General features: G+C 44.3%; 1 protein-coding gene across 2 annotated transcripts in view; it reads left to right on the forward strand.

The window, feature by feature from the left end:
- Positions 1-26,641, forward strand: part of Pdk1 (Phosphoinositide-dependent kinase 1) — a 316,010-nt gene that overhangs the window by 114,615 nt on the left and 174,754 nt on the right. For both annotated transcript variants that reach the window (XM_034323611.2, XM_034323604.2), the window contains one exon: positions 732-770. In XM_034323611.2, the coding sequence (XP_034179502.2) occupies positions 732-770 (39 nt within the window). The remainder of the gene's footprint in view (positions 1-731; positions 771-26,641) is intronic.

Genomic DNA, 26,641 nt, shown 5'->3' on the forward strand with positions numbered 1-26,641 from the left:
ACGTGCTCGTTGGAAGTTCATTAGCACCGCCACGCGCCAATGGCCAGGGCCGTTGCACGCTGGCGCCGAGCGAGCGGACGAAGAAAGGGACGCGTTCGCCAGGATCGAGCGTGTAAGAAAGAATTCTTAACGCCGTTCGCACGTGACCGTCTTGACGGGAATTCACGCTCATCAAATTCTTTCCCTCAGAAATATTACGCTTCGCCAACGCTCCTTTGGCTCTCCTCGGGAAGAGACCTTCGTCCTCGCTTTGTGCGTGACATTTTTTGTCTATGATCGTTTTGGAGATAACCTAATGTAGCTGAAACTTTAGGGGCTCGTTTTACCCTTTAAATATGAAAACGTGCCAAAATAAAAAACACGTATATCTTATTTTTCGATTCTTTAAAATATATCCAAAAATCAAAGCTATCGGAGGCGGACACCCAAAAAACTTTCCGTGTTAGAAATCTCTTTCTCTATCTTCGGGGTCTTCCTGGCTCAATGCTCCCTTTTATAAAATTTTAGTTATTACTGTTTGAGATTGAAAATGTACCCTTTACTAGAGCTCGATCACCTAATTAACTTTTTGCGAGTTTAAAATAAAAAATGATTAGTACGAACAACGTGTCGCATATTGGCCTGTTTATGAAATCGGACCCGAACGCGATATTTCGAGCGTGTTATTAAATTTAACGCCTGTCTGATGGTAAAACAACAACGATTAACTCTTTCTCTCTTTTTTGTTTCAGTCAGAGGAATGCGGGACACCGGAGGATTCGGCGGTTAAGGTAGGACACATGAGATATTAAAGCATTTATTTGAAAAAGTACACAAAATGTCTAATTTACAAATGATGAAAAGTCGTTATTGTTATCTCCTTCGCGGAAAGCCAGATTTCATTCTTGGTGCGTGGAAATTGCAATGCATTCACAGTGTAAGAATGCACCACCTTCTTTCTTCCGCCGTGTCCTTTTCACTTCCGTCGTATCGTTTAATCGATTTATATTAAACATACGAGAGCAGACTCGTGGGCTCGTGCACGTACGTGGCTGTGGTGAATGCAATTACGGGTGCATCGATGTCGAAACTAGGCCAACCCCTAAGAGTGCCCTCTCTTTCCATGTAGCTGCGGGGGTGGAAGTCTGCTAACTAGACGAGACGTCGAGGGGGGAGAAGTGTTACGTGCAAACGAGATTGCGTACGTTTGTGAAAGTAGCCGTTTGTGGCTGAGCGAGGGGTTGAATATTCCCTGTTAAATGTGTTAGATGAATTAATTTAATGATTTTATTTTTTATTCATGTCACTTTTTACGAGGTAGCTCAAATTTCAAAGAATTCCCAGTTAATCTCGTAAATCGCGTAATAGGTAGGAACAAGCATCGAAGCGGGTTATCGTCCCGAGGAACTTTGTATCTCGGCCGATTTTAGGCGAGTGCATCGTTCACCGGAAACAAGGCTTAGCGACGTTCTTACCACTCCTTTCGTCGAGGCCTTCAATTACTCGAGGGACGACACGACACCCGTTCCGACCTTCCCATCCTCGGCGAGTAGCGAGGCTGACGTAAAGTATGACGCGCGGAGTAATTTTAATTACGCGATGCAGCAGGCCTGAATTGTTGCTACCGGGAGCTTCAGACATATTGGACTAATTCACGTCATTCGGGCGACACTTATTAAACCCGGGAATGCCGTCAGCCATAATCCTCGTAGAATGCAAGATGAGCTGCGCGGAAAGGGTAGGAAAGGGTAGACGGTGAAACAGAGAGACCGTGAGAGGACGTGATAATCTCTGAACCGAGTCGTATTCGCAAAGTCCCGAGCAACTTCTTCCGAGTCCTTCCGCCTTTTCCATTCTACTTTCGAATAATAGAACCGCCTAGTAGATTTTCATTCGAGAATAGACTCACCGCTTGTTTGTTGTCGCGAACTTCTCGGCTGACCTAATACTCAAAACGGACCTTACGAGGGCGAAGAAAGAAAAGAAAACGTTTTCTAGTCGAAACGATCGAGCATAGTAACGGCGTCGATGGCAGATTAAAAGGCCATCATCGTCGGGGAAAAGAGCGAAGGCCCGTAATAATTGCACTGCATTGGGCCACGGTAACGAAGGCGAAACAAAACGCTGCACGATATAATCGATGAATAATAATCGACGCGTACGTCGTTATCGGGCGAGGATAACGAGCGCTATCGTTAAGTTTTAATGAGCGCTAGACCTAAATTAATATAACGATCCTCACGCGGACCGTGACGGCCCGACGCGCCGTTGAAGTCCCGTGACGTGACACGCTGACCGCACCCGACCCGGACGATATTACTTTCCCAGCCAGCGACGACCCGCGTTTCCATTAATGCCCGACAATCGTCGCAATTATCTGTGAATTATTAATTAATTGCCGTGCCGGTTGCCGTTAGCCTCGTTAACCTTCGGTCATCCCTAATGTTTGCGGCTGTTTCACGTGTCAATTTCGGTTTCCATCTATTCATCTTCCAATTGCTTTCTGTTTGCCTTACCGAATCCTCCGCTTCGACGGAAACAAATTTTAGGGACAGAAAAAATGATTTATTCATTTGAACAAACAACGTGTTATTAAGTGGAATAGGACACAGACCAGTCCAACATTGTCTGACAATTGATTCGCCTTCTGATTAAGAATCCCTCCGTTCGATAAGTCACGCAAACCCGCTCGTTGGTTATAATGTAGATAACAAAGATTAATTAAAGGATCATCCCTTGGAACGGCGCGTACGCTTCTTCGTCATCGATGAAACAGCCTCGCTAATTGGATATAATTAGCGCGTTGCTCGTTCGACTCATCAACCCCGTGCCACAATCTTTGACAGACCATACGAACCACCTCGAGTAGTTCAAGGAGGTGGAAAAATAATTGGTTTCGAGGAAAGAAAATCCAGCGACGCGGTATAGTTTTAGAGCAGCTGATTCATTAATTTGACCAAACGCAATAGGAGAACATCGTCAAATCATTGCAAGCTACCAGCAGGTGTCCTTTCGTGATCGTATCTCCCGCTGTTTCGTAGCACTCGGTGTAATATTTTAACCGAAGAAAGTTGCTCGCGAATTCGTTACGGTCCTAAAGAAATCGTCGTCTAAAAATCTTCGACCCCGAGCATCATTACTCCCCGATGTACTTCACTCGATGAAAGAACGCTCGGTTTAATTGAATCGAGGCGTGGTGGTGCGATCTTGCAAATAACAGCAGACACCGTGGAACGATTCGAAACGGCAGAAAGAAGATTCTATTACGACGAGACGAAGGGGAAAGAAGTGGAACTGGAAACGGCCAGTGAGCCCACCTCGAGACGCTTCTTCGAGGTTGGGCACGCAAGTCTGCGCTAACATCAGCCTTCAGACGCCGTTTCCGGAGGGAAGCCACCGACTTCCCTTCTTCTCCACCTCGTACGCTCGATCTTGTCCCCCTTTTTCCTGTATACATGCATGGCTAAGTCCCGTGGCACCGGTCTATACTGTTGAGAAACTTTTCTAGCCTCGTTTCAACGTTCATTTTCGTTTTTAACGCGTTCCATGATGCGTGGCCCATTAGGACGAGTCTTCGCCGCGATAATCGTTCGAATCTTTCAGCTATTCGCTTGGCAACTTCATCAGATTTTTTGAATTATTATGAATTTCACGGGACACGAATTGTATTGAAAATAAGAGTTTGATGTAAGAGTTTGAGTTACGTGCAATCTAATGGCGTATCGAAATCGCGAATGATAGGAAGAAAAAATAATAATGATAGACAGGGATGAAATTCCGACGTAGATGCATTTATCTAACTTCTACGTTAGACAGTAAGTGTATAGTATGATTCGAGCTCCAACCGATGATGGATGTTCCTATGGGTAGACGGGTAGAATGAAGTTTGACTACGCTATAAACAGATCTGACAGCTTTGGGATAGAAATGGAATTACGAAATCGGAAGTTGCTGTTGCAACGACCATGTTGCTAATGCAATTCTACTCTCATCTTTGTGTAGAACAAGCTATTCTTGTTCTACGAATCGTCGTGTAAACTTAGCAGGTGTTTTCTTCCCTCAATTCAAACACGTTTCCTCTGGTTTCCATTAAAATCACGAGCTAACTGATTTTCCCTCGTTGAAAGGATAACATTGACTGTTACCGATGAGCTCATCGACGAATTAAATTTGTAATTGGTAATTTAACTCATAAGCTAAGAAATTGGACGCTTATAATTTGAATAATAATTATCATAATATAAGTCAATTTTCATTGTGCTAGTCTTTTCTAGCTTCTAATTTCCTTTGACGGCGCAAACAAATAATGAAGGATTAGTAACGTCTATTCATGTCGCGACACATTATTAGAAGACACACAGACGAACAAAAAAAAATATTAAAAAAAAGAGGAAAATGATAGAGAATAGGTTAGTCCGTCTAGTTCGCTTAGCTTTTTTTCTCGGTCGAGCCCCAGCAGGGGGGGAATCTGGCATACATAATTCATGAAGAGGCTTGCGGCGAAGTTAGTTGACATAACCGCGGCGTAACGCGTCGTAATGTGTCATAATGTATAATAATGAATGCATCGTAGCCGGGTAGCGTAATGCATGAAAATGGTCCAGCCGCGGAGTGGCTTTCTTTATTTCATTGCTGCCATTAAACGCGGTGTGATTTCCTGCTGGCACCGGTGCCATGTACCGTTCTAATCTAATTTCGTGGCATGCTCGTGCAATTATTGCTCAGCCCCCTCTCTCTTTCACACGTGAAAAGATCCTATACGATACGTCGGTTTAATGGCTAGTATTAGAACCGTACGGGGAACATATCTGATCGAAATTTCGGAAAATTATTTCTCTTTATTAACATACTACTGGGAATTTTCGGAACGTTCCTAATTGTTAAGGATTTATTTTCTCTTCTTTCTTTATTCTGAAAATCTGCTATTTGAATGGAACGACAATGGTGCCAGTGATCGTTAAACGTACCGACACACAGAAAGTTAGCGTTTATCAGGGGTAAATCTAGATTATAGCGAAGAGCTGGGGGGTGTCGGGCTTTACTCGGTCGCGACGACAAACAGCTTAGAATAATTTAGACGTCCACCGGATAGAGAGCGAACGTTTAATAATGCGTCTCTGTGACGATCAAATACCGCTTGAAAATACAATATTGAACCATCAAACGATGGAGATTTCCAAGCGAGACTGTGCTAGTGATTTCGCAGCCGTGCATAAACGCCATGTCTGACAATTCATAGAGAGAATACTGGTGGAACATTGATTACTCGAAAATTGGAGGGCAGACTACGGTTCTACAACCGTACTAGGAAATTTGATGGTTACTTCCTTTTTCTTGAAGAAATTTAAGATATTTAAAAAAAGAAATCGAGAAAAATAAATTCGAGTTATATAATAATATTTTGATCCACTGCGAATTAATTTCACGTGAACAAACGTTCGAGTTCTTTTAAGTAGATCGATCACGCGAGTAGTCAGACATCCGTGATCACTCGAGACAATTAATCAGGAACAATTTATTCGTTCAACGTCGGTCGCGACTATCGTTGGTAAAAATAATCTTATCTCGATGAAGAAACAAACTTATTGTTTGGTTAATTTTTCAAACGACTGTTTTGATAAATTGTTGCTCGCACGGTTTCGCGTATAAAAGCGACCGCGAATAGTTTTGACACGCGACACGCTCGGTGTCCACGTGAGCGAGAAAACGCGACGCAAACGTCAACGATGACACGGTTTCTTAGAGAAGAAACTAAAGTCCCTGCCACGTGCGTGACACCAATGGAGAACGTGGTGCAACGTATACACGAGAATACACGACGTGTATTTTTCGTTACTGTACGAAAATTCATGGCACAGTACAATTTCTCCTCTTCTTCCTTCCGCCTTATCTAACAGCTTACGCAAAATGGTTTCTCCTTTGACTGGTGCGATTACAGAGATTCTGCTTGATAAAGTATTAATACGAGACCCTGGTGAAAGTTCTGATCGAGTTTTCATGTGAACAGAACGTTCACCGTAGTTTAGTTTATTAATTAAAATTTTAACGAAGCTTCAGTGAACGCTCATACTGTAGAGAATGTCTCTGTGGCACAGTATCGTTGTAGAGTTTGTAAGAATACGTGTCAACGTTGATCCGCCTTATTTCAAAACCGTGTCATCGAAAATGGAATTTTCCCGATAATTTTATACCTGAAAACCTTCTTTCGTCGAGCTCTCAATCGCGTGGACGTCGCGGCCGGATTTCAATTTCGCCGATTAGCAACATTTTTGCGCTTCGAGCAATAATCCATAACCTTCCCTCTCAGTTTTCTTCGCTCGCCTCGATTACAAAGCTGTAAGCGATCTTTTGATAGCGCGGATACTTTTAGAGCGGCGAGTACTTTCTCACGTATATAGAATGTCCAACCATCGGACGGCGGACCATGTAAAGAGCCACAATTTTAATTTCATTTTTTATTTTATAGTGCTTTTATTTTCTAAATTTAACACTGCTCTTTTAAAAATTATTCCTCCAATATACTTCTCGATAATTAAAATAGCTATCATATTTGATTTATAGACTTTAACCCTTTGACTGCTGAGTACTTTAAGCTTGAACGTTCTGTGTGTACGAGATAACACATTTCTCAGTTTATTCTTTCATTTTTTTCTCTTTTTCAGTGTTTTGTCGCATCATTATAATGTGATAATATATGGTATGTAATTAGTAATGTGCGTTGATAACTTTTATTTGATTATGATTAGGATATACAGGAAATAATCTATGGACGCAGATATGCGTCCACAGTCTGCACCGATAGCTTTCATCGAACGCATATGGGCGTCCATAGCGGTCAAAGGGTTAATTTAAGAAAATAAGTATAACTTACGAGTGTAGAGTGCAATAGTGTCGTTGATAGTCAGCCAGCATGCGGAATATGCGAGACATGCATACCCGTCGGCTACGACGAAGCTGACGATTCGCGTTGTCCGTTCTATTAATATGCCAGAAACGCGTGCTATAAATTCTATTCCAAGCCACCCCCGCAGTCAGCCTTGAGAGGCAAGTACAATCGATCTAGCACCCTTGTTACGTGCTCGAACTTTCTACGTTTTAGTGTCACCGATCGTTGCGATTCTTTTTCAAATATTCACCTTCTCGCTCGTCCGTTGGCCCTCCAACACCTACTTTTTTTATACGATCGCCACGGTGAATTGAAGTTTTAATTTTCATGAAAGTCGCCCGCTATAGCATCGAGCGTTTGTTTTTTTTCCTTTCAATTGAGATCGAGCCGCAGATTGACGAGGTGGACAGGCCGTCAAAAATTTTCTCCACCCGTCGCGTTCTACGGCAATTCGGTTAAAGGGGGCGCAAAAATTATGGCGAATCGAGTAAAAAATTTACGAGAACGATTTTTCGAGCTTTAGCTGAATGCGTCGGCTCGAATCGACGCGGTAAACATACGTGTTCTATCAAGGATTTTATTTTACGAGCCTGATATGTTGGATAACACAGATTGCCGCATAAAGTTATCGTTTTTCCTTTTTTGGCGAAGATTTTTCATGAAAAATTTCATTTGTAACGGATGACCATCTAGGAAATGATAAAAAAAACAAATAGAGAAATTTGTTTATAAATGATCCTTTTTATTTAAATCCTTTTTACACATTTCACTCGTCAGGGTGGTTTTCAATTATACGGTCTTAATTTAACCCAATAAGTGAATATGGGTCATAAAAATATAACATCCTGTACAGTTAACACTTATCAACATTTGACAATACAAATATTCGAAAAAGACATTTTATTTACAATCAATAGCCCAGATAATGATCGATCGATCAAAGTAATCGGATGATCGATCTCGCCTCTTTGCCCCGAGCCGTCCACTTTTGTATCCCCGAAATGGATGACGATGCAACGTGGAAAATCGCGATGCGTACAGGATCGAAAACGAATTACCGATGCCTTTGACAGAGTCCATTAGCATCGACTAGAGTAGCAATCGAAACACGCGAATCCGCTCACAAACTACATCAGATTTGACCTTCCCTGTCGTAGTTTGCGTGCGCTTTCACCCATGTACGTGCATGCCGGATTATACGCTTACGTACGGGTGTACAGAGAAGAGGACACGCGTGTCTGCACGCATTGGGCGGGAAACACCATGGTAAAACGGGGCCTATTTATAGCGAGCCCATGACCGTACGAGCGAGGCTTCAATTAGCGAGAGTAACCGCAATTTGCTCTTAGTACTTGAGCAGCCGGCCCGCTGCTCAATGATAGCCCCGATCACGGCCAATTTGTTGATGAATTTTCGTATAATGGCAGCCCCTCCGTTAATTACATAATGCCACGCTCGGCTGGAAAAGTTAACGGTGGTCCTTGATGCCGGTCATCTCTACGTTTGGCCACGCGAGTCGCTGTTACCCGTTTAATTACTCCTCGATCTTGCTAATAACGTTAACCACTCGGATTACTTGGCTCGCATTACAATGATTAAAATTGATTTCCGGCTGCCTAGCCTCGCTTTAGACACCGACACGCGACGAAACGAGAACGTTCTAAAAGAGAAGCCAGTTGTCTGTTAGTCAAAATGCATCGGACGGTTTCGGCAGGGTTTGCGTCGCGATTCGTTCAAAGAAATTCAAATCGAACTGAAATTAGCAAGGCAAAGTCTGACGACAGAGGTCTGACGTTCGGCTCTCTGGCTGATTGTAGATTCTTCTGAAATTCTTGATAGAAAGATACGTTTGTAGACGGCTTAAGTGGAGGAGTAGAGAAGGGTTTCGTCTTTAGTTCGGGCCGGGAACCGCTAGGTGGCGGCGAGATGACAATGTTCTCGCTAGCGGTCGCCTGGCATGCAGTTCGAATATACAATAGAAGTTCCGAATTGCGGTATGATGGGTGTCTGGGATAGGGATCGTCTGTTGTCAGCCCCGCTAGGGACGAATCTGACAGACGACCCTGAGACGAAAACGCCTTTTTCCCCCTCTCCTACACATTTACGTTTTTAAACACGGGTAAACAAAATACGATCGAAAAGAAAGCAACTTCTTCATTCAACGACCATTTTTTAAAAATGAATTCGAATGAAATTACGATAAAATCGTGTACTAGATGACGATGAACGATACGTGGGACCAGCAGGCGTCGGCTCCAGCAAGATTATTAACCAGAAGTGACAGTCACACTCGTGAATCAGTCGCGAGAACGAGCGATGGTCGAACGGAATTAATTCCATTTCCAGGCCGATGCAATGGCGCAAGGAACCATAGAGGCCAGAAGTGGATAACGTTAGCGGCAGGACGCTGTGGGCAAAACGACGCTCCGACGTCTGTGTCTTTTTGTCACTGCGTTCGTTCTCCTCTCTCTCTATTTCCCGCCAACAATACCCGCGATGCGTCCAGTCAAACCGAGTCGCGACACGAGCTAATGAATTGAGTGCTTGAGTGGCGTCCTAATGATGAAATCACGAGAAACATAACAACATCCTCCGTGGCCCCTAACTGACAATCATTCGCCTCGTGACTCGCTTCTTCTTCGCAGCGTCTCCTCGCTTCGCGTCTTCGAACGTCGCGACACGTGATCCGTTCTATCGAACAAATTGTTTTTGGAGGACGCTGCTACTTTCTGGCTGTTTCTGTGTATCGAGCCTCGACAATTGTCTCGAGCATTTCGTTTCCACGAGGTCTAAAGAGCGTGCGATCTATCAAACGCTATTAGAGGCTTTCGGAAAGTCTAAGAAGATTTTAAAAGACACGAATAAAAATTGGTGTACTTGAAGAGTAGATTCTAGGTTGACCATGCTGGTCAATTTGATAGAGATCGAAGATGAGTTAAAGGTTGTCTGGGAACGATAAGAGGTTCATTCGTTTTCCGCTCGGCTATGCAACGAGAAAGCATGTCGTGGATACGGAGGATTAATTGGCTAGCCTATTTACAGGTTAATTGGTAATTTCATTGGAACACGTTTTAAAGGCGAAACGTTTCGTAATGATATCTTTGATTGCGATCGCCACTCTTCCTGTGCATCGTTTCGAGTAACGAACTTTGTTAACGCATACTTTTCTACAGCTGGAGGAAACTCGACGGCACGAGTAATCTTGCCGGTAAAACTGCTTCCTATTTCCGCTTCTTTTCATCGCGATTACGTTGGCCAGAACTATTACGACGTTGTTCTTTGGTATCGTTATAAAATCAAGCCTAGTTTATTTATTTTTCTATCGTCCTAACAGTCATCTATCTGTCCATATTTTATACAAATTTTCGTTTGGGGCAAATTCGAATAATTGATAAAGTATTGATAATTAGCGTTAAGAGACGCGAATTTCTGCGACGGAAGAATAATATTTTGATCAGAAAGTAGCCAAGTACTTAGGTTTTCGGAGCGATACACAAAAGAGAGGAGGACGAGATAACGTTTCACGGTGGTTTCACTTTCTCCGTGTCTTGTTTGCCCATAAAGTCTGTCGGTCGGTTTGCTCGGATTCCAGACGTTCATTTCGGTCGAAGCTGGGAGACTTGGAAAAATAAATGAGCTCGCGTGTTCCGCGAGAGATAGCTGGCTCCTTCTCGCTCGAGGAGTCGCGTATCCGCTCGGCTCCTTCTTTTTCCCGCGTGTCGCTAGATTTATGCCGACGCCTCTTAGGTCCTCCTCTAATAAATATGCCGAGCTTTTATTGCGACGAGGACCCTCCGTGAAACAGGAAACAAGAGCGACGAAGAAAGGAGAGAATGTTCGAACGTTGGAAGAGAGGGACAGAGGAAATGGCGACAAGTGTGTACGCATTAACGGTGCGTGACTCTGGCGACACGCGATAAATGCAAATTCAGGGGAACCAGCCGTGAAAATGGTACCACGTGGCTGCGACTGATACAGGAGAAACGGAAAGGAACGCTATGCTGGACGGTCCTCGAAACGCACGGGAAACAATTGATATTTCTACGCGACAGCCCCTGTTAAGACCGAAATTAGAGCCAACTAGATTTTTCAGAACGATTTTTCTATTCAATATGACGATCAATAAATGATTAAAATTCACTTTGATTCAATAATGAATACTGTATTTTAATTTTTATCCCGCGGACAACGGACCATGAAAAAAGGCCAAATTTTAATTTTATTTAATTAGCAACGTGGAATTTCACAGGCTAAAATGATTAATTTCACTTTTATAATTTTGTAAAATTTTAATGCCAAAGATAATTAATTGACAAATGGACGACAAAAGGCTCGAACAGTATCTGACCGAAAGTAGAATAATGCGGTGCGCGTCAGACATCTCTTAATGGTACTGTTACGGCTTGTCAATGGAACAGGTTGATCTTTTAAAGCTTCCCACACAATTTGAAGATAGCTGAAAAGAAAGTGGGGGCTAGGGTTGAAAGGGAGATTAATGGTCACGTCGCAAGCATGTAAACTAGACACCTACGGTCCTATATCCATTTCAGCGCCAGATATGTTAGCAATTCCGTGGAGGAGGTCGTAGTGCGTAGGTCGTTTGTACGCTCGACAAATGTCATGCGAGCTGATTACGATGCCACGAAATGTCAGCGTGGCACGTGGTCAAATATGCCGATCGATCGATGGTATCGAGTCGGCGAAATGATTGTTGGTAAACGAGCAGAGGAATATTCAGTAGTACGCGCCTGTCTGACCAAACTCCTCGTCTATCTGAAACCCCTGCGCTTCATCCACCGGGGGTTATTGCTGTTCGAAATTTCACCGTGAACATTTACATTTTATTACTGCTGCATCGAATATTTTCCCCTGGATTCTTGCATATATTCTTCTGTTAGTTGACTTCTTTTTCACAAGAAAAAAGTTCCACAAGAATTTCATCGTAGACAAGATCAAAGTTTTCGATTAACCAAAATCAATTAGAAATTTAATGAAGTACAAACTGTAAAGATTCTCGCTGTCGTTTTCGAAGAATCGAAATTCTTTCTGGTCTCATGAACGGCTAACAAGCGCCCATCGAAGGAAAAGGAGTTTCCTTTAATCGTATCCGTGCCCAGCAAATGAGCGAAAGCTATTTCTCCTAATTTACAATTGTAAGTTACAATCCAAGCGGTTGGACACGAACGAATTCCCCGGAAACTTCGACGAATCTCGTTACCGCTTGTCTGCGCGTAGCCGACGTTTCATTTAACCCCTTCTACCCTTTCCTTTTGGCTAGCAAACTAACCCCGAATCGAGTTTTCCCGGGGCTCGTTTCTTGATTAGCATTTTTCGGCTTCGTTCCCCTAACTCACAGAGATTCCCAGAAAATCCACCGAAAGCTTTCGACCCCGTTGCGGCTAACGGATTCGTGATTCGCATTTTGTTTCTGATAAAAAGAAAATACCTGCTCCGAATACGGTATTCCTGCTGAACGCGTTTAAAGCGATTAATATATCTCCGTCGTGGTTAACACTGATCAAAGCCCAACTCGAGATAGAAATCATTAAGAGCCGCTGTCTTTGATGTCTCTGTTTACCGTTGCATCGGTTTAATAATCGACGAAGGGATAACAACCTGTCCAAGGGAACAAGAGACGCATTGCAAACACGTTTACTTTGGTCCAGGAGCGGTTCGTGCAATCACGAACGAACGATAAAGCGTGCGCCTTTGACGCGGATCGACGCGACGCGGTGCGACGCGACGCCGCGAAGGAGCAGGGTCCCGTTCGACCGGCTGCGATCGCGTCACAGCGGGACGACGTCATCCTCGTACGTGAAAGAAATTCGATTCAATGGAAATTGAAGTAGGCAGAGCGTTGAAATTCCCGGTGTGTAGTGTCGGAGTGCAACAGACGGCGACAAAGGGTGGAGGGAAGGGCAAACGGGGCATAATAGAGAGTGATATGAATGAAATAAACTCATCCAGACATAGGAAGAATGACGATGACCCACTCGATATGAAACTAGGTGGAATAATAACGTTGTTGCACGATGCATTTCGGAGAATCTGTACTGAAAGTTAGGTCAGGAACAGATAACAGAATCTTTAGAGATTATTGAAAACGACATTCGATTTTTATTTTTTAGTTGACAACAGAGAGTACCCTTTCGTGTATTATCCTAATTAATTTCATTCAGATTATTTTTTCAGATTATTATCCTATTGTTACTTTGCAGCAATCGTCTTCTTCAATTGTCACTATACTAACTCGCGTCCTCGCTACCATTGTCTCAGGCCAATAAATCAATCAGTTCGTTCATCTTTTCCTCCCTCTGCCTCTCTTTCATTCACGATACCCCTACTTTGTATATACGAGCAGAGAAATCATTTCTGAACGGTATATATGTTAAATACTTATTGCTGGTGACGCATAAATCAAAACGTAGAATTTCAAGCATTGTTTGTCTCCAAAAATTCGTATTCATGTTTTCTCGCCACGCGATGTGTAGATCTTGGTGAAACTAGGTGAACGAGGATATCTTGTAACAGGGAATCACTCGAGGCCATGAATCTTGGAGGCCGTAAACAAACCGAATGCGTAAACATTATTAAGAAGCGACTGGATATAACGTAGCTTTTCGAGTCAAGGTCCTTCTGAAATCCCTGAGATCAGAGATAAACAAGATTCGTATAACGAAGACACGTTTGTGGCTTAAAATCATATATTCATGTATTAAATTAGATAATTCAATGAGTAAATGAACGGAAGCAAAGACGGCGCTGCGGTAGTTAAAGGGTTACGTTTAATGATAAGAATGGCGGGTTCGATCTCGAAGAGCGGGCAGGCAAGCGTTAATTTAGCCGAGCGTACGCGAAGCCGGTAATCGCGAATGCGTATACACGGGCTTCCGGTTTCCGGCGATGAGTGGGCAGGCTGAAGAAGGCGCCAAGCAACGGGCAAAGAGGAAGTCGAGGAAAAGACGAAGTCGAGCGTCTCGCGTTGCGCCGGAACGGAAGTTGAACCGCTTCGACAAGTTCGGGACCGTCCGTTAAACGCGATTCTTACTCGCTGCTTCCGGTTTCCGGCTCGTTAGTCAGTCCAGAATCGTGCGCCTTCGTCGCTCGTCATACTCCAAGTCTTTCTTCAGCCTGGACGAGCTTCTTTCACGTTTATCCCGCCTATCTTTCGACTATTGCCGAACAGCACTGATTACCGCTATTATACTGGGTGTCGTAAAAACTGAAAACCTAGCGATGCTAGTAACCGAAACCTATGTGTATCGATCTAGAAAATGATCGGCAACAAATTGCCTGGTAAATTTCCCATGTAACTATTAGGAAAAGGAAAAGCAGGGAAAAAAATGATTCGTATCGTTTCCCTTCCATTGTACTTCTTTGCCAAACGGTCGAGCCAACGTTCGCCGGAACCGGCGAGATCTGCGCATCTTCCGTTCGTAATATTTAACGCGTCCCATTTATCCCATTCATTCGATTCGTTCACTCCATTGAGTGGACCGAGTGAATGATATATCAAACGGTGCTTCGAATCGTTCTAACACCCGTATGCTCGCTTCTAAGTACATAGCTCGAATACCGAACAATGCGACTGGGATTTTTTCGAGGAATAATACGAAAATCCTCGCGCCGTCCATTCGTTGTTCCATCGCGGCTAAATTTTCCACGAGAGCACTGAAAATCGTTATTCGATCAGCCCGTTTCCATCGGTGGAAAAACAAAATCCAATCGTTTCATTGTTTTATTTTTCCATCGGTACGTACATAGAGAATAATCGTTGTCGATCGAGGGACTCGCTCGCAGTGTATTTGAACGCGATTCATTTTTTTTTTTTCCTCCCCGGAGCGTAAGTTGCGCAGCCGTTACGGTACGTCGACGGAAGTTTACTGCGAATAATCGGCGTATAAAGCACGGACGGAATTGCTCAATTTGCATGATGTAGTAGTTCGATGGAAGCCGAGGACGATAAGCAACGTGTACGTTAGCGTACCGGAGAGGAAGCATTAACCCGGGGCTCGTGAATTGGTCACCGGTGACTGATTTAAACGTACAGTAAACCTGTTCTATATGGGCGAAGCTGTATTTTTCCACCCTCTATGTTACAAACATTCTGTTTGCTACGCCCGAGTTTTACAGCGATGTTGATTTTGTAATTTCGCTTTTCTACACGACAAGCGATATTTCTACATGGAGTTAGGTAGCTGTATCGTATCGTTGCTACTCTTTTCCTTTTTCATCAAATAAAACAGCGAAAAAAAAGATGAATGCAAACGAAGTGCACGCGCTGCTTCGCGGCATGTAAACACGACTGTCGACCTGGAACAGCCTCGAGCCTAAAGGAAGGAAGAGTCATTTGTTGCTGCTTAGGTAACGAACATAGGATGGAGAGAAAGAGAGAGAGGAGTACGGGATGGTTAGGAAGAAGAACGGAGACGTAAAATGGCCTGATAGGAACAAGTTACCTGCGATATTACCTTGTCCAGCAGTGTGGTTTAGTTTAATCTCTTTCACCGTACCGTAACGAATTCGCAAAGCGTTTAATTGTCGTTATTGCGCGCAGACAAATCTGCTGCCAGCATTCTGGGTCAAAGAACGGGACAGTAAGGCTCCTTGAAAATTGCTTTTTAAATTTCTACATTTGATAGCGACTGGTTTTCCTGTTGCAAAGGCCCATCGGCGTCAAAGCGTCTCTCCCGTCTTCCTTGTCTCGGAACGCAGTAGCAATTTAATTTTCCGACGACATCAAGGACGATCGCGTGTCATGGAGGAAAAATTATGGGGGATCCTTAGATTCCGCGTGAATTTATCTAGCCGACAGAAGTCCGATGTTGCAGCGAGCGAAGAAACACGCGGCCAGTTGATGCCACGAAGCGGCGTAAACAAACGTTGCATAATCGGCTGGAAAAGGGGACGGTCTCTTTATGTCAGTCAGGCATCGGTGTCACACGGAGGAGCTCGAAAGTCGAAGTCCTCGAGGCTGTTTCTTTATCGGGCAGGGAAAAATCGCGTTCAGAAATAGATCTGACAATTCGTGGAATCGGTTTTTCCTCGTTCCCGTTCCGCGCCGCTCCGTATCTTTTCGGTAATTGGAACGCTTTCTGTCTCTCCGCTTGTCGATACGTCCACGTTTTTCAACGAGAAACGTACCAATTTTGCAAATGACGTCAGCGCGAGAAATGGAATTGTATTTAAAAACAGGGTAAATTAACCCTCGGATGGCGGACCATGGAGAGAGCCCGGATTTTAATTTAATTTTCTATTTCATGTTTGATGAATTTGAATCTTCGTTGACACAGACTTCCGCCATTCAAGGGTTAAGTAAAACAAGACTAAACTTTGAGAATTATAAATAAATATATTTCGGAGTCTCGTTCTGGTTTTTTCCCCGGTAACAAGAGGTACCAGGATTTAAGCTAAACAACCGAAAGAACGTCACATGTCGTAGTCCGTTTTAGAGAGAACAAGTAGCTCGAAAGTGGAAACACACGGTGGCCGGAAGATAATATTTACGTGAAACGTCAAACGGCAAAGATGTCAGTGCGAACAAGCACGTCGCGTCGCGATAAGCTAAAAATAATAGGAAACATGCGCGCTTTCCCGGAGGAAAACTATCTACGGCACAATGTTGCATTAACATTGTACCGAGATACCGTTCCGACCTGGTTCCCCCGTTATCACCAGTTTCTATTCTTATCATTGATACGACACAATTGGAACGCCGCTATCCGTGCTGCCATAATGCAACCATCAAAATTACAACTTCCTGCTACGCCGCGCCGTGTCGTTCGCATTCACAGAAATGTCATTGAAACGTGATTAATTAGAACGATGACTCTCTGAATGGGTCAGACTGATAACAGATAAATCCTCGTCGTTTATATAGAAATTGAAGTGCATCTTTGAATTAGGCGTCTCTTAAGGTTGCACCATGAATAGGATTCTGGCAAGAAAAGATGGAAGGCACACACGGGGATTTTCTTGCTTATTTGGTGTTTGGCTTCCTTGCTTCTACGTAGATTACATTAACGATAGAGAAGAGTAATAGAGTAGCCTTTCTAGATAGACGAAAGGAAGATGGATTTTGATATTTTATCGAGAAAATGAGGTTCCATCTGATTCGCATCTTTCTAATAAATAAATGTGTTTACATGGACATTTATCTTATATCTACGAACTGGAGTAATATACATTCACAGAGGATTCTCGTTAAAGATAATCCTCTATTATATTATGTCATAGTGATTATCAAACATCTGTGTAAAAGATCCGGAACATAGAATCCTCGTGTACTAACTCCCAAACGAAACCACGTTTCCTTACCGAAAGGGAGATTAAACAACACCGTAACGCGGATTCCCATCGATATCCTATAGAGTACGAATTTATGCTCTGTTATTACCTTAAGCACCTTAAAGCATCCCCTTTTCCGAGCCGGATCCATTGTGTCCGGACTTCTGGAAGGAAGTCTTTCGCGATGCAGATTACCTCGACGATGTTGGAGCCGATAAGCCGACCGATAATACGTTTTCTATTGGCAATGGAAGAAAGAAGCGCGGTCGCTGTTCCAACGAATTTCCATCGCGTGTTAGGCGTCGGTAGCAGCCCTCCAGGACACTCCAGCTGCACCGACCACCCCTGTCTCAGTCGGTGGGAAACGTGACCGGTCACCGATCGACCGAGATATCGGTGTCTCGAGTCCGGATTTCTTCAGTATCCCCGTTCCTTATCGGCGTCCATCTCCGTCCGGAGCTTTTCAAACGGTCCAGCTAGCCTGGCCTGCATCTGAGAGTCCATCTCGATTCAGTGAAACACGCAATACAGTTTCTGGCCAGCACGAGGAAATTGTACGGCGTCCTGCTAGGGTTGCTTCCACCAGCCGCTACATACAAAGTGACTTTTAGGATTGTCCGTCCGCTATCGATGCCCGGCCAACCTTCCACCCTCGCCCTCTTCGGGACACTCGACTCCGCTTTGAAGAATCAGCCTCGTTTCTAAGAGATTTACGTGCCGACTGACCACCCTGGAATTTCTGATAACGTCACCACGGGTCAGCCGGCCAACCACGTTTATTTAATTAAATATAGGGGTTCTTTGTGTAGGAGGGTCGGTTTTTTAACGGTTTTTTTTCTGAGTTAAAGTTTTCAGCTTAAAGGGTTGATTTATGAGAGATACGTTAGGATCTCTTATTTTTTTCAATATCTATGGACGGTTAATCGAATTTGGAAATAATTAGTTTCTTCAAATATAGTTAAAAATGTAGCTGATGAATGGAAGAAGAAGGCTGTCGAAGCTGGTGAGAAGCGTTTTGTGGTTGAAGATTTCTGATGGTTATCAGAGCCGTAAACGTAGCCGCAACCTCGAATGATCGTTGCATCGGTGTTCATCTGGCCCTAAGCCCAAAAGATCCCTCGATTCCCGTCGAAATAATGGCCCATTCGACGTGATGCAGCACGCTGACCCTCTCGTATTAACGTTTCGCGATTCCAATCTGAATTGAATCGACTAGCCCGCGCGCCAATCGTTTACCACCCCCAGCAAGATGCTTCCTCCTCCTCCGTCTTTCTTTCTCTGCTTTTCCTCGATTTCCCGCGGGTTTCACCCTCGAAACACGGAACATGAGGCAATACGAAATTCTCCGGTTAATGGAAACTGTCCGAATTCCGCTGGTAATCCGACAGAAACGAGCGGATCCATCTTGATACTAGCTGAATACTGTTCGAATATCGAATTTGCTGTTAGTCATTATTAGGTCAAAATTCCAAGTGTTTTCATTAAACATGAAAATAATTTCAAGAACATCATTTCTGTAAGAGAGTTCTCTAAATTCGTACAAGTCTCCACCATCTTCCACCCTCTCGACGATATTATTCCCTGGCAATCTCATCGGGTGAGAATGAGCTCGTTGCCGCGCTAGCGGAAACAATGCAAAGAGGTCCCTGCGGAGACGTTGCCAGTTTCAGAGGTGTCAATGCGCGATCGAAGATTGGACTTGTCGGGTCCAGCAGGGCCTTTCGTGAGCCCGCTAACGGACTGGACAAGCCAGATACGCGGTTGTTTCCCCATCGGTCGGAACACAATCTGTTCGTCGAATATGCTCGTATCAGTCGCCCTCTTCCCTTCGAAGCCGGCATTCTGGCTTCGTCGTAACGAGCTTTGATCTCGTCCTGGCCCTATCGGTTACTCGACACCTTTGTGTACCAGCATCGGCTACCCTCGGGCACCGGGTTAAAACTCGCCAACGAAACCAAGAACCCTGTTTACACGAACGTTGTTTGTTCAGGAAAAATCGCGATGGGTTTTAGCCAGTGATCGAACCAGTATCAATATCTACATATTGATGATATTCAAACAATTCGATGGACAGCAAAGTATCAAATGTTGATAAATGTCATTTCGAAAATTGTATTCAAATTTTATAGTGGAAAGAAACGTAAGGAAAGAGTGGTTGTGAATGGAGCTTTAGGAGAACCGAGAGCATAGCGGAACGCTGTGTGTGGTGCGACGCATTCCTGGTCGCATTCTCCATCTTCTCTTTCTCTTCCGTTCTTTTTCTCCGTTTTTCTACCTCGACTCGGACCCACCAACGATCCAATCCCTTTTCCTCGGCCGGAACGCGCGACGTTCCTCGCGGTGAGGGAACGGGGAACGTGAAGGGCCTGTTCGAACGCAGCAATTTCTTTTTCATTTCTTTTCCTTTTTCACCGACGCGATTCCTGGAACAGGCCGCTTCGCGCTGGACCCCACCGGGTTTCGGCAATGTTTCAATTAGGGATTCCACTGGTCGTGAGAGAAAGACGGTGGAAGAAAAAAGAGAGACGAAGGAACGGGCTCGTTCCGTGAACAGACCCTTAGAGAGGATTTTGCCGTTTAACCATCCACCGAACAGACGGTTAACCGACGCGAGTTCGAATTTAAAACCGATTCCGCCGAGATTCCGGGCCGGCTAGCAGCCTCCTTATACTTGAAAGCCTTTCCACCGATGCCGCTGAGAATCTTTGGAATGCCTGTTCTGCAGAGAATTCGCCATCGTGTATCTTCGCGCTTCCACTGGATCGGCGAATTTTTCTGCTTATAAACTTCAGAATCGAATTAACTCAAACACTCGATGCAATTATTGAATTAGTTTTTATTCGAAGGTTCGCGTTACAAAATGGATTGCCATTTAGAAAATAACGATAAGCGTTATCAGAAGACGTATTCATCTTCGCCCTTTACGATCGCTACTCGGTTCGCGGAGGATCGTTTGCGCGAAAATAACAGCTATCCAGTCACGATTTCACGATTATGAATTCGCGACCGACCAAACCGGTGTCGGTTTTCACGCTCTAATATCAGGGACGAGCCGCCAAGGGGTCTTGAGGAGAAGTGGGCGCCGAGAACCAAGACGACGCCTACGTTGTCTCGCTTAGCAGCATTCCACGTTGTTTTTCCACCACCGAAGCGGATTCCGCGCGCACACATCGAGCCCTGTCGCGCGCCTGTATCGCCCTGCCGGCCGACTTCGCGAAAACTCGTTTACGATTCGCCTCGCCTGATGAACTTCTATTTATTTTCGGATCGAGTTCACCGCGCTCGAATCGAGCGATTCGAGTTTACGCTTTGATAACCATTTTCCACTCTCTTCTTCCTATCGATAACTAATTCTTCGTTTTCTTTTTTCAACCTTCTATACAGAGTGTCTCGATGAAAGGTAATATATAAATTGATTCCTCATTCATCGATTTAGAGTTCTACACGTGATCTCTCATATTCCATAGAAAGATGTTCGCCACTTTCTCCAGTAATTTCACCGCAATTCCATTTCTAGGTGCGCATATTCGTCCCAGAAAGGTGGAAAGGCACCGGTTGAGAACCTCTACCCGTTGGTGATGAAAAAAAAAGTTCCTAGCATTGTTAGTACTTCCTTATTATGAGTGACCGGTAGTCGAGGCTGAAGCAAAAGCTACGGCGGTCGCTTTTGTGTATCACTTGAGGCGGCATGACGGCCTCTGAATAGCTCGGTAACACCCTGGAAACCGTCACGCCACCCAGTCTGGAAGAAATCTCCCGGTCTCCTGATGCTCTGCTCTCAATTTAGTCCGCTTCAGGCGGAAACCAATCGCTCAAACCGATCTTACTTAACCCGTACATTGCCGGCGCTCTTTGTGTTCACCATTCGTTATATCATTATCTCATTCAATTTTAACGCCAGCTCTGCTGTCTCTCCTTACGTCCTTTACACGATTTTCTTTTTCTCAGTTAATTAAGAACATCTCAGATAGCCCCACCTTTAATCGCGTAAACCTATAAACCCTGATGACTTCTCGAAATCTCGACGATCGAATTTCAAATACCTCCGATTCGTTCGTTGTCCAACCATTCGAACGTTTATGATCGATCGCCCGGAATCATATTCTACGCCATTTGAAAAGTGACCCTACGCGAAGATTGAATATAAATGCCGTTCCGTGGGATCTCTATACGAGTGTGCCAAGAATAGAATACACACGAAGGGTCGATTATTTGTCCGAGTCTATCTATCTGCCCGCATGTCGTCAAAGTGGATCTGTTAGACGGTTTCATAGAAAAGAGATCCATTGGTAGATTTTTGTCAGAAAACCCAGATGATCGTTCCTCGATCGACAACAATAGGATTGTTATTGTAGAATCTGTAATGGTTACGCACACATTGGTCTCTCCTGTTTTCTTGGTCAAGGCGAATCGAGCTAAATTTTCCCATCGAATGGTAGGGCAATTTATGCGGGCCTCGATTGACCCAGAATCGGCTTCGACTTTCCACCGTGGGGCCACGACCTCGACTTTCCTCGAAAAACATGGCGCGTTTCCCACGCGCGCTCCAGCCGATCGCCCACGCGGAAGTCCTCGCCGAAGCGTCTCGGTTCGGTGGACGGTTCGGGTCGAACGGTAGATATACCGTCGTGTACCGGTATCCGGATGCATTAAGAATACTGCTGTGCACTCGAAAGGTAGAGAAGAAAAATGGAGAAGAAACGCGACAAATTGTCTGTCTAAGAATTCACAAATTTTGAATTATTACAAATCGAATTTCAAAAGGGTTTCCGTGGAAAAAGTGCAATTTCCTCGGATCAATTAAAAAGCGTTAAAAGCTTGCGTCCGTTGGAACGAAACGCGCGGGTTTAGCGTGAACTCCATTCATGTTTTTAAAGGCCATTATAAAAGTGACGAGCCGGACGGAGTCATTCCTCGCGAGGAAGCGGAAGTTCGCCATTATGCAATGGAAACGTCAATTTCCGGTGGTATTGTCGCGACGATCCGTTTCTCTCTTTCTAATACACCTCCCACTCGCTTTGTGTCGTAACGTTGGCGACGCGGCGGTCGGTTTTTACAGGGAAACCCCGTTGAAAAACATAGCCGTGATCCTCGATCGGACCGGCAGGATACTCTCCCACGTTCGATGGGGATCATTGCGAATGAGTTTCGTCGCGGTGTACACATCGACGACCGCGTTTATCCCTACCAAACCGACCCGGCCAGCTACGCCTTAACGAGCTTCAGTCTCTGCATAGCCATTTTAGATCCGCTAATCAGCTCTGCCTACATCAAACCTTGTAACGAGCTTCTAACGCGTTTCATTTGCGCAATAACGGGGGGTGTCTCTTTTTGGAATAATTTCACATGCCGGATCGATGAACACACGCTGCTCTTGATTTGTCGAATTGCAACCTTAGAATTCCATGATTGATCCATAGAATTTCAAATGTGCAATCGGATCTAACACCTCTGCTATTTTGTTGAGTCATCTATGCAACATCCCACGTTGAACGTTTAAGTTGTTAGATCATGTTTGTTTCTTTAACCCTTGGCTGACGCGATGTTTTCGTTACATCACAGGTGATATTCTAAACAATCCATAGCGTAGTAACTCGAGGATACTTGCAATGAAATAAAATTTGGAATGATGGAATCGAAGTAACATCAATCCGCAATTAACACCGTAATCATCGCCGACAAAGTTTCAGCGGATAGCTTGCAGAAATTTCCCGATAATTTTTATCTTTCAATCGCGACGGAATGTTGGGAAAATTGGTCACGGTTAATTGGTCGAGTCTCGATTGGATTGGAAGCGGGTAACCGGCGGTGGTTAGACGATTTCTTCGCAGATTTCAACGCGGTTTCTCGGTTCCATCGCAAAAATCGATGGGCTGGCGCGGCACGGACGCGGCGTCCCTTGGTTCGTTGCACCGGCACCTTACATTTGCCTATCTCGAAGTCGGCATCTTGTCCCCGACGATGCATTGTGTACAGGAGACCCGGGTGCATTCGTGGCCGGCGGACAGCCAGCCGCATGCCTACTACCGCCATATTCACCGACACCGAAGCCAGAAACGATAATAATGGCAGTCGTGCCGCCCCCGTAGCCGGCATTCAACTCGGCCTCCTGTTTATCGTTCGACCGGATCGGTCCACCTTTCGTCACACACACTTCTTCCTCCTCTTCTCTTTCTCTTTCTCCTGTTTACGTAGGATTCCAGTCGCGAAATCCTCGGATGATCCTCGAAGGATGCTGTTTCCGCAGCTGTCCATGATCCTTTTACCTTTTCGCCTCGCTTCACATTTTTTCTCCTTTTCAAATTTCAACCATCCACGTTATTAGCTTTCTTACCACCTTATTCTTTAAATTTTCAAATAGAATACCGTGTTGATCTCGCGAAATTTCAAGCGAGATAATCGCAGTGGCGAATCGCGCGAGCGACGCGAGCGGGCTGGCCGCATTTGGTCATCGATGATTCACGTAGAATGGAACGTGCCATCCTCGCTCGCCTTTTATAGGGCACAGGATTCCGTTTCGCCTCACCATGGACTATTGCCATTCGATGGAATTCGAAGACGATCGCTTCGTTAGCGCTTCATGATTGCATCAGTTCCAAAATACGTACTCTAGATTCTAGATCTTGTAGACTTTACGTACACCCAGCTCTTCTCGATCGACCCACACGCCTATATACTACCCACACAGCCTGTACAATAGGAGTCGCGATATAATACCATAAAACACAACGTACTATTTGCTGTTCGAGTCCTGTATCTCTCTTATCCTTACCTTTCTAACAGCGACTTTTAGTCAAGGTATGAACAAAATTGTTTTCACTCCTCAGCTTACAATTATGGTTGCACTTCTACTTAGATTATTTCATTTCGTCTTTACATATCCAGAAAAGATCCACGAGCAGTGGATAACGCGTTAACCAGCACAGGGTGGCCGTTATCAGCCATAACACCCCGTGAAACTCGAGAGAATCGAAGGTGTTGAAAGTTTCTCATGCATCGAGCAGCGTCTAGGATTCGTGCATCGACAGCTGCCGTCGATATCTCTCTTCGGTAACCTTCTTTTTCCGCTTCGATTTTCCTTTTCTCCCTCTTATCTGACGCTCCTTTTCCCTTCTTTCGCTCGATGACGAATTTTCCCTGGTTCCGCGTTAAAGGAACCCGTGGCGCGTACACGCGCGAGGGTGCGAAGCTTTTTCAAACCGGTGGACGCGTATCGAACAAATTGTGGGACATAGATCTTTAGTTAGGATAACGAAACGGACGGGGCAGAACTGTATGAAAATTGGAAAGTTAACGTGGGCCTGACCCCTTACAAAAGTGCCATATGGGAATCGGAACGATCGTATCGCTGCGATGTTTGTCGATAATTTATAGCCGAGTCTTGTTTCTCTTTCGACTTTCGTTCTGCTACCCACAAATAACGCGTGTTCACGACAATTTCCATTCGAACTGGCAACCTTTTGCAATTTTAATCCGACTTCTCCAACTTCTCTATGCTGCATTAAAGTGAAATTGAAAATCTTTAAAGAAGATTTCTCTTTGAAGTTTCCAAAGAGAATTCATCGTTGTTCAATGTCGTTTTATTATAGAACAGTTGAATTATCCATCGTGTTAGTTCGTAAGTATGGTTCCGTCTTGTTGTTAGCTGAATATCGACAAACCACGACAAAAATAGAAACGCGTTGTATATCATTTCTATTTCAGCGACGATCAGTCGATATATTCAACCGTGCAAGGTTCAACGATTATTCGACCCGTTTCAGATTATAGTAATTATAAAACGAATAATTGCTGTATTAAAAATTAAAAATTCTCAAACTCGAGCTTCGATCTTCGTGAACGTAAAATTGCATCAGAGCCAAAGTGCATAAGTGCATCCATATTGTCATCTGAATTTCGAAACCAATACCATTTCTAGCCGCTGAGAAACGTTAAACATTCTCGAAATGAACAGCTAAAATTCTATTAATTCAATACTTCAATTAGGCATGTCAAAAACGAAGCATAAACGTCGAGCTGGAAATTCGAAGTCAGCGGTGTACGTTTCACCGTATTACCCTGTTCCATAATACCATAGCCGAAATATAGGAAAACTTTCATTTTTATTAAGCGAATAAAGTTGATCCACTTGGAGGAGCATTCGGGATGTCTGCGGTCGTCGGTTCACGACGATCCATCCGTCTCGTGTCGCGGGTTTGTTTCGCGGTTTACGACGTCTCGGGGCACAGTTCCACCTCGATGCTAGCCACCATGGAACTAGACGGTTTTATGGGAAACCATGACACGATCCGTCGCTCCTACCTACCCTACGTGACATGACAAACGGTTTCATCGATCTTTCCAAAAGCCACGTGGCGCGTTCGCCGACGCGTTTAACTCTCCTCCGGATAACCATTTCTGTATTTCCTTTCGATCGTGTTTGCCCGAGGTTAACTGTATTCGTTAAGTTCGGAGGAATCGAAAGAGGTAGCTGATTCGATGACACGACACGGCGATCCATTTATCGGGAGTTTAATGGACAGCTTAATGCGCACGCTAGAACGTTCCCGGATGCAAATGGGTTATTACCGCGCGGAGACTTCTGCGCTCACTTAGCTGCGTGCACACCTGTACGGCCATTTGAATAATTGCTATTCCAACGACACGTGTACGATTAATCGTAAAAGACACGAAATACGGCTAAACGGCTCGCTTACAACTCCACCGACACTTTATCTACCACGTCATATTACGTTTTCATGATTTTCACAAAGTGTCATCCGTTTTAGGAAGAGCGATCTTGATTGTCTGTTCGTAGAAAATCGAGAAGAGTAGGCTTTCCGAGGGAAAATGATCCCTTCTGCGCCTCCATAGTTGGACTACGATTGTTAAGCTGCGTATACATTTGTTACTTATGATTAGTCTTGTTACTGAATTTTATATTTGCCTTGCCTTTCGGTTCGAAATGAACTCGAGTTCGTAATCCAGGTGACGATGTGTATACAAAACCGTCACCTGAAGTATATGTATAAGTAGCGAGGACTCTCGGCAAGAAGAGAGTATTGCAAGCGTGGTATTAAAGGCAAAATCAAAAAGATAATAGACAGTGTTGATATACATATATATTTCTAACTAGGCCTCGCTAACCGTTACTTCCTGTTCCATTCAATTATCTATTCTCCCTCCACTCGTCACTTTATTTTTTGGTAATGAGGTTCGGTGTGGGACCTGTTTCTAAACCTACACCTGTTACTTTCCACTGTTACTTCATCGCGTTCCAGTTGTCTGTAAACTGTGAATGCGAAAACATGGATATAAAAGTAGCCGCAGCAGCCTTCATTTATATTCATTATTGTTTAAAAAGTCAGAAAAAGAAGTCGCGAAAATGGTGGCAAACATCGAACTCTTTAAATTTGTTAAAATATAAATGATGTTTGGGGTTCCAGATTAATGGTTTTTTTTTCTATATGCGGCTATTAACACCTTCGTAATTTCTTTAAGCCACTTCAT

Source organism: Osmia lignaria, chromosome 9, assembly GCF_051020975.1.
Source record: "Osmia lignaria lignaria isolate PbOS001 chromosome 9, iyOsmLign1, whole genome shotgun sequence".
In the NCBI taxonomy this organism is placed as follows: domain Eukaryota; kingdom Metazoa; phylum Arthropoda; class Insecta; order Hymenoptera; family Megachilidae; genus Osmia; species Osmia lignaria.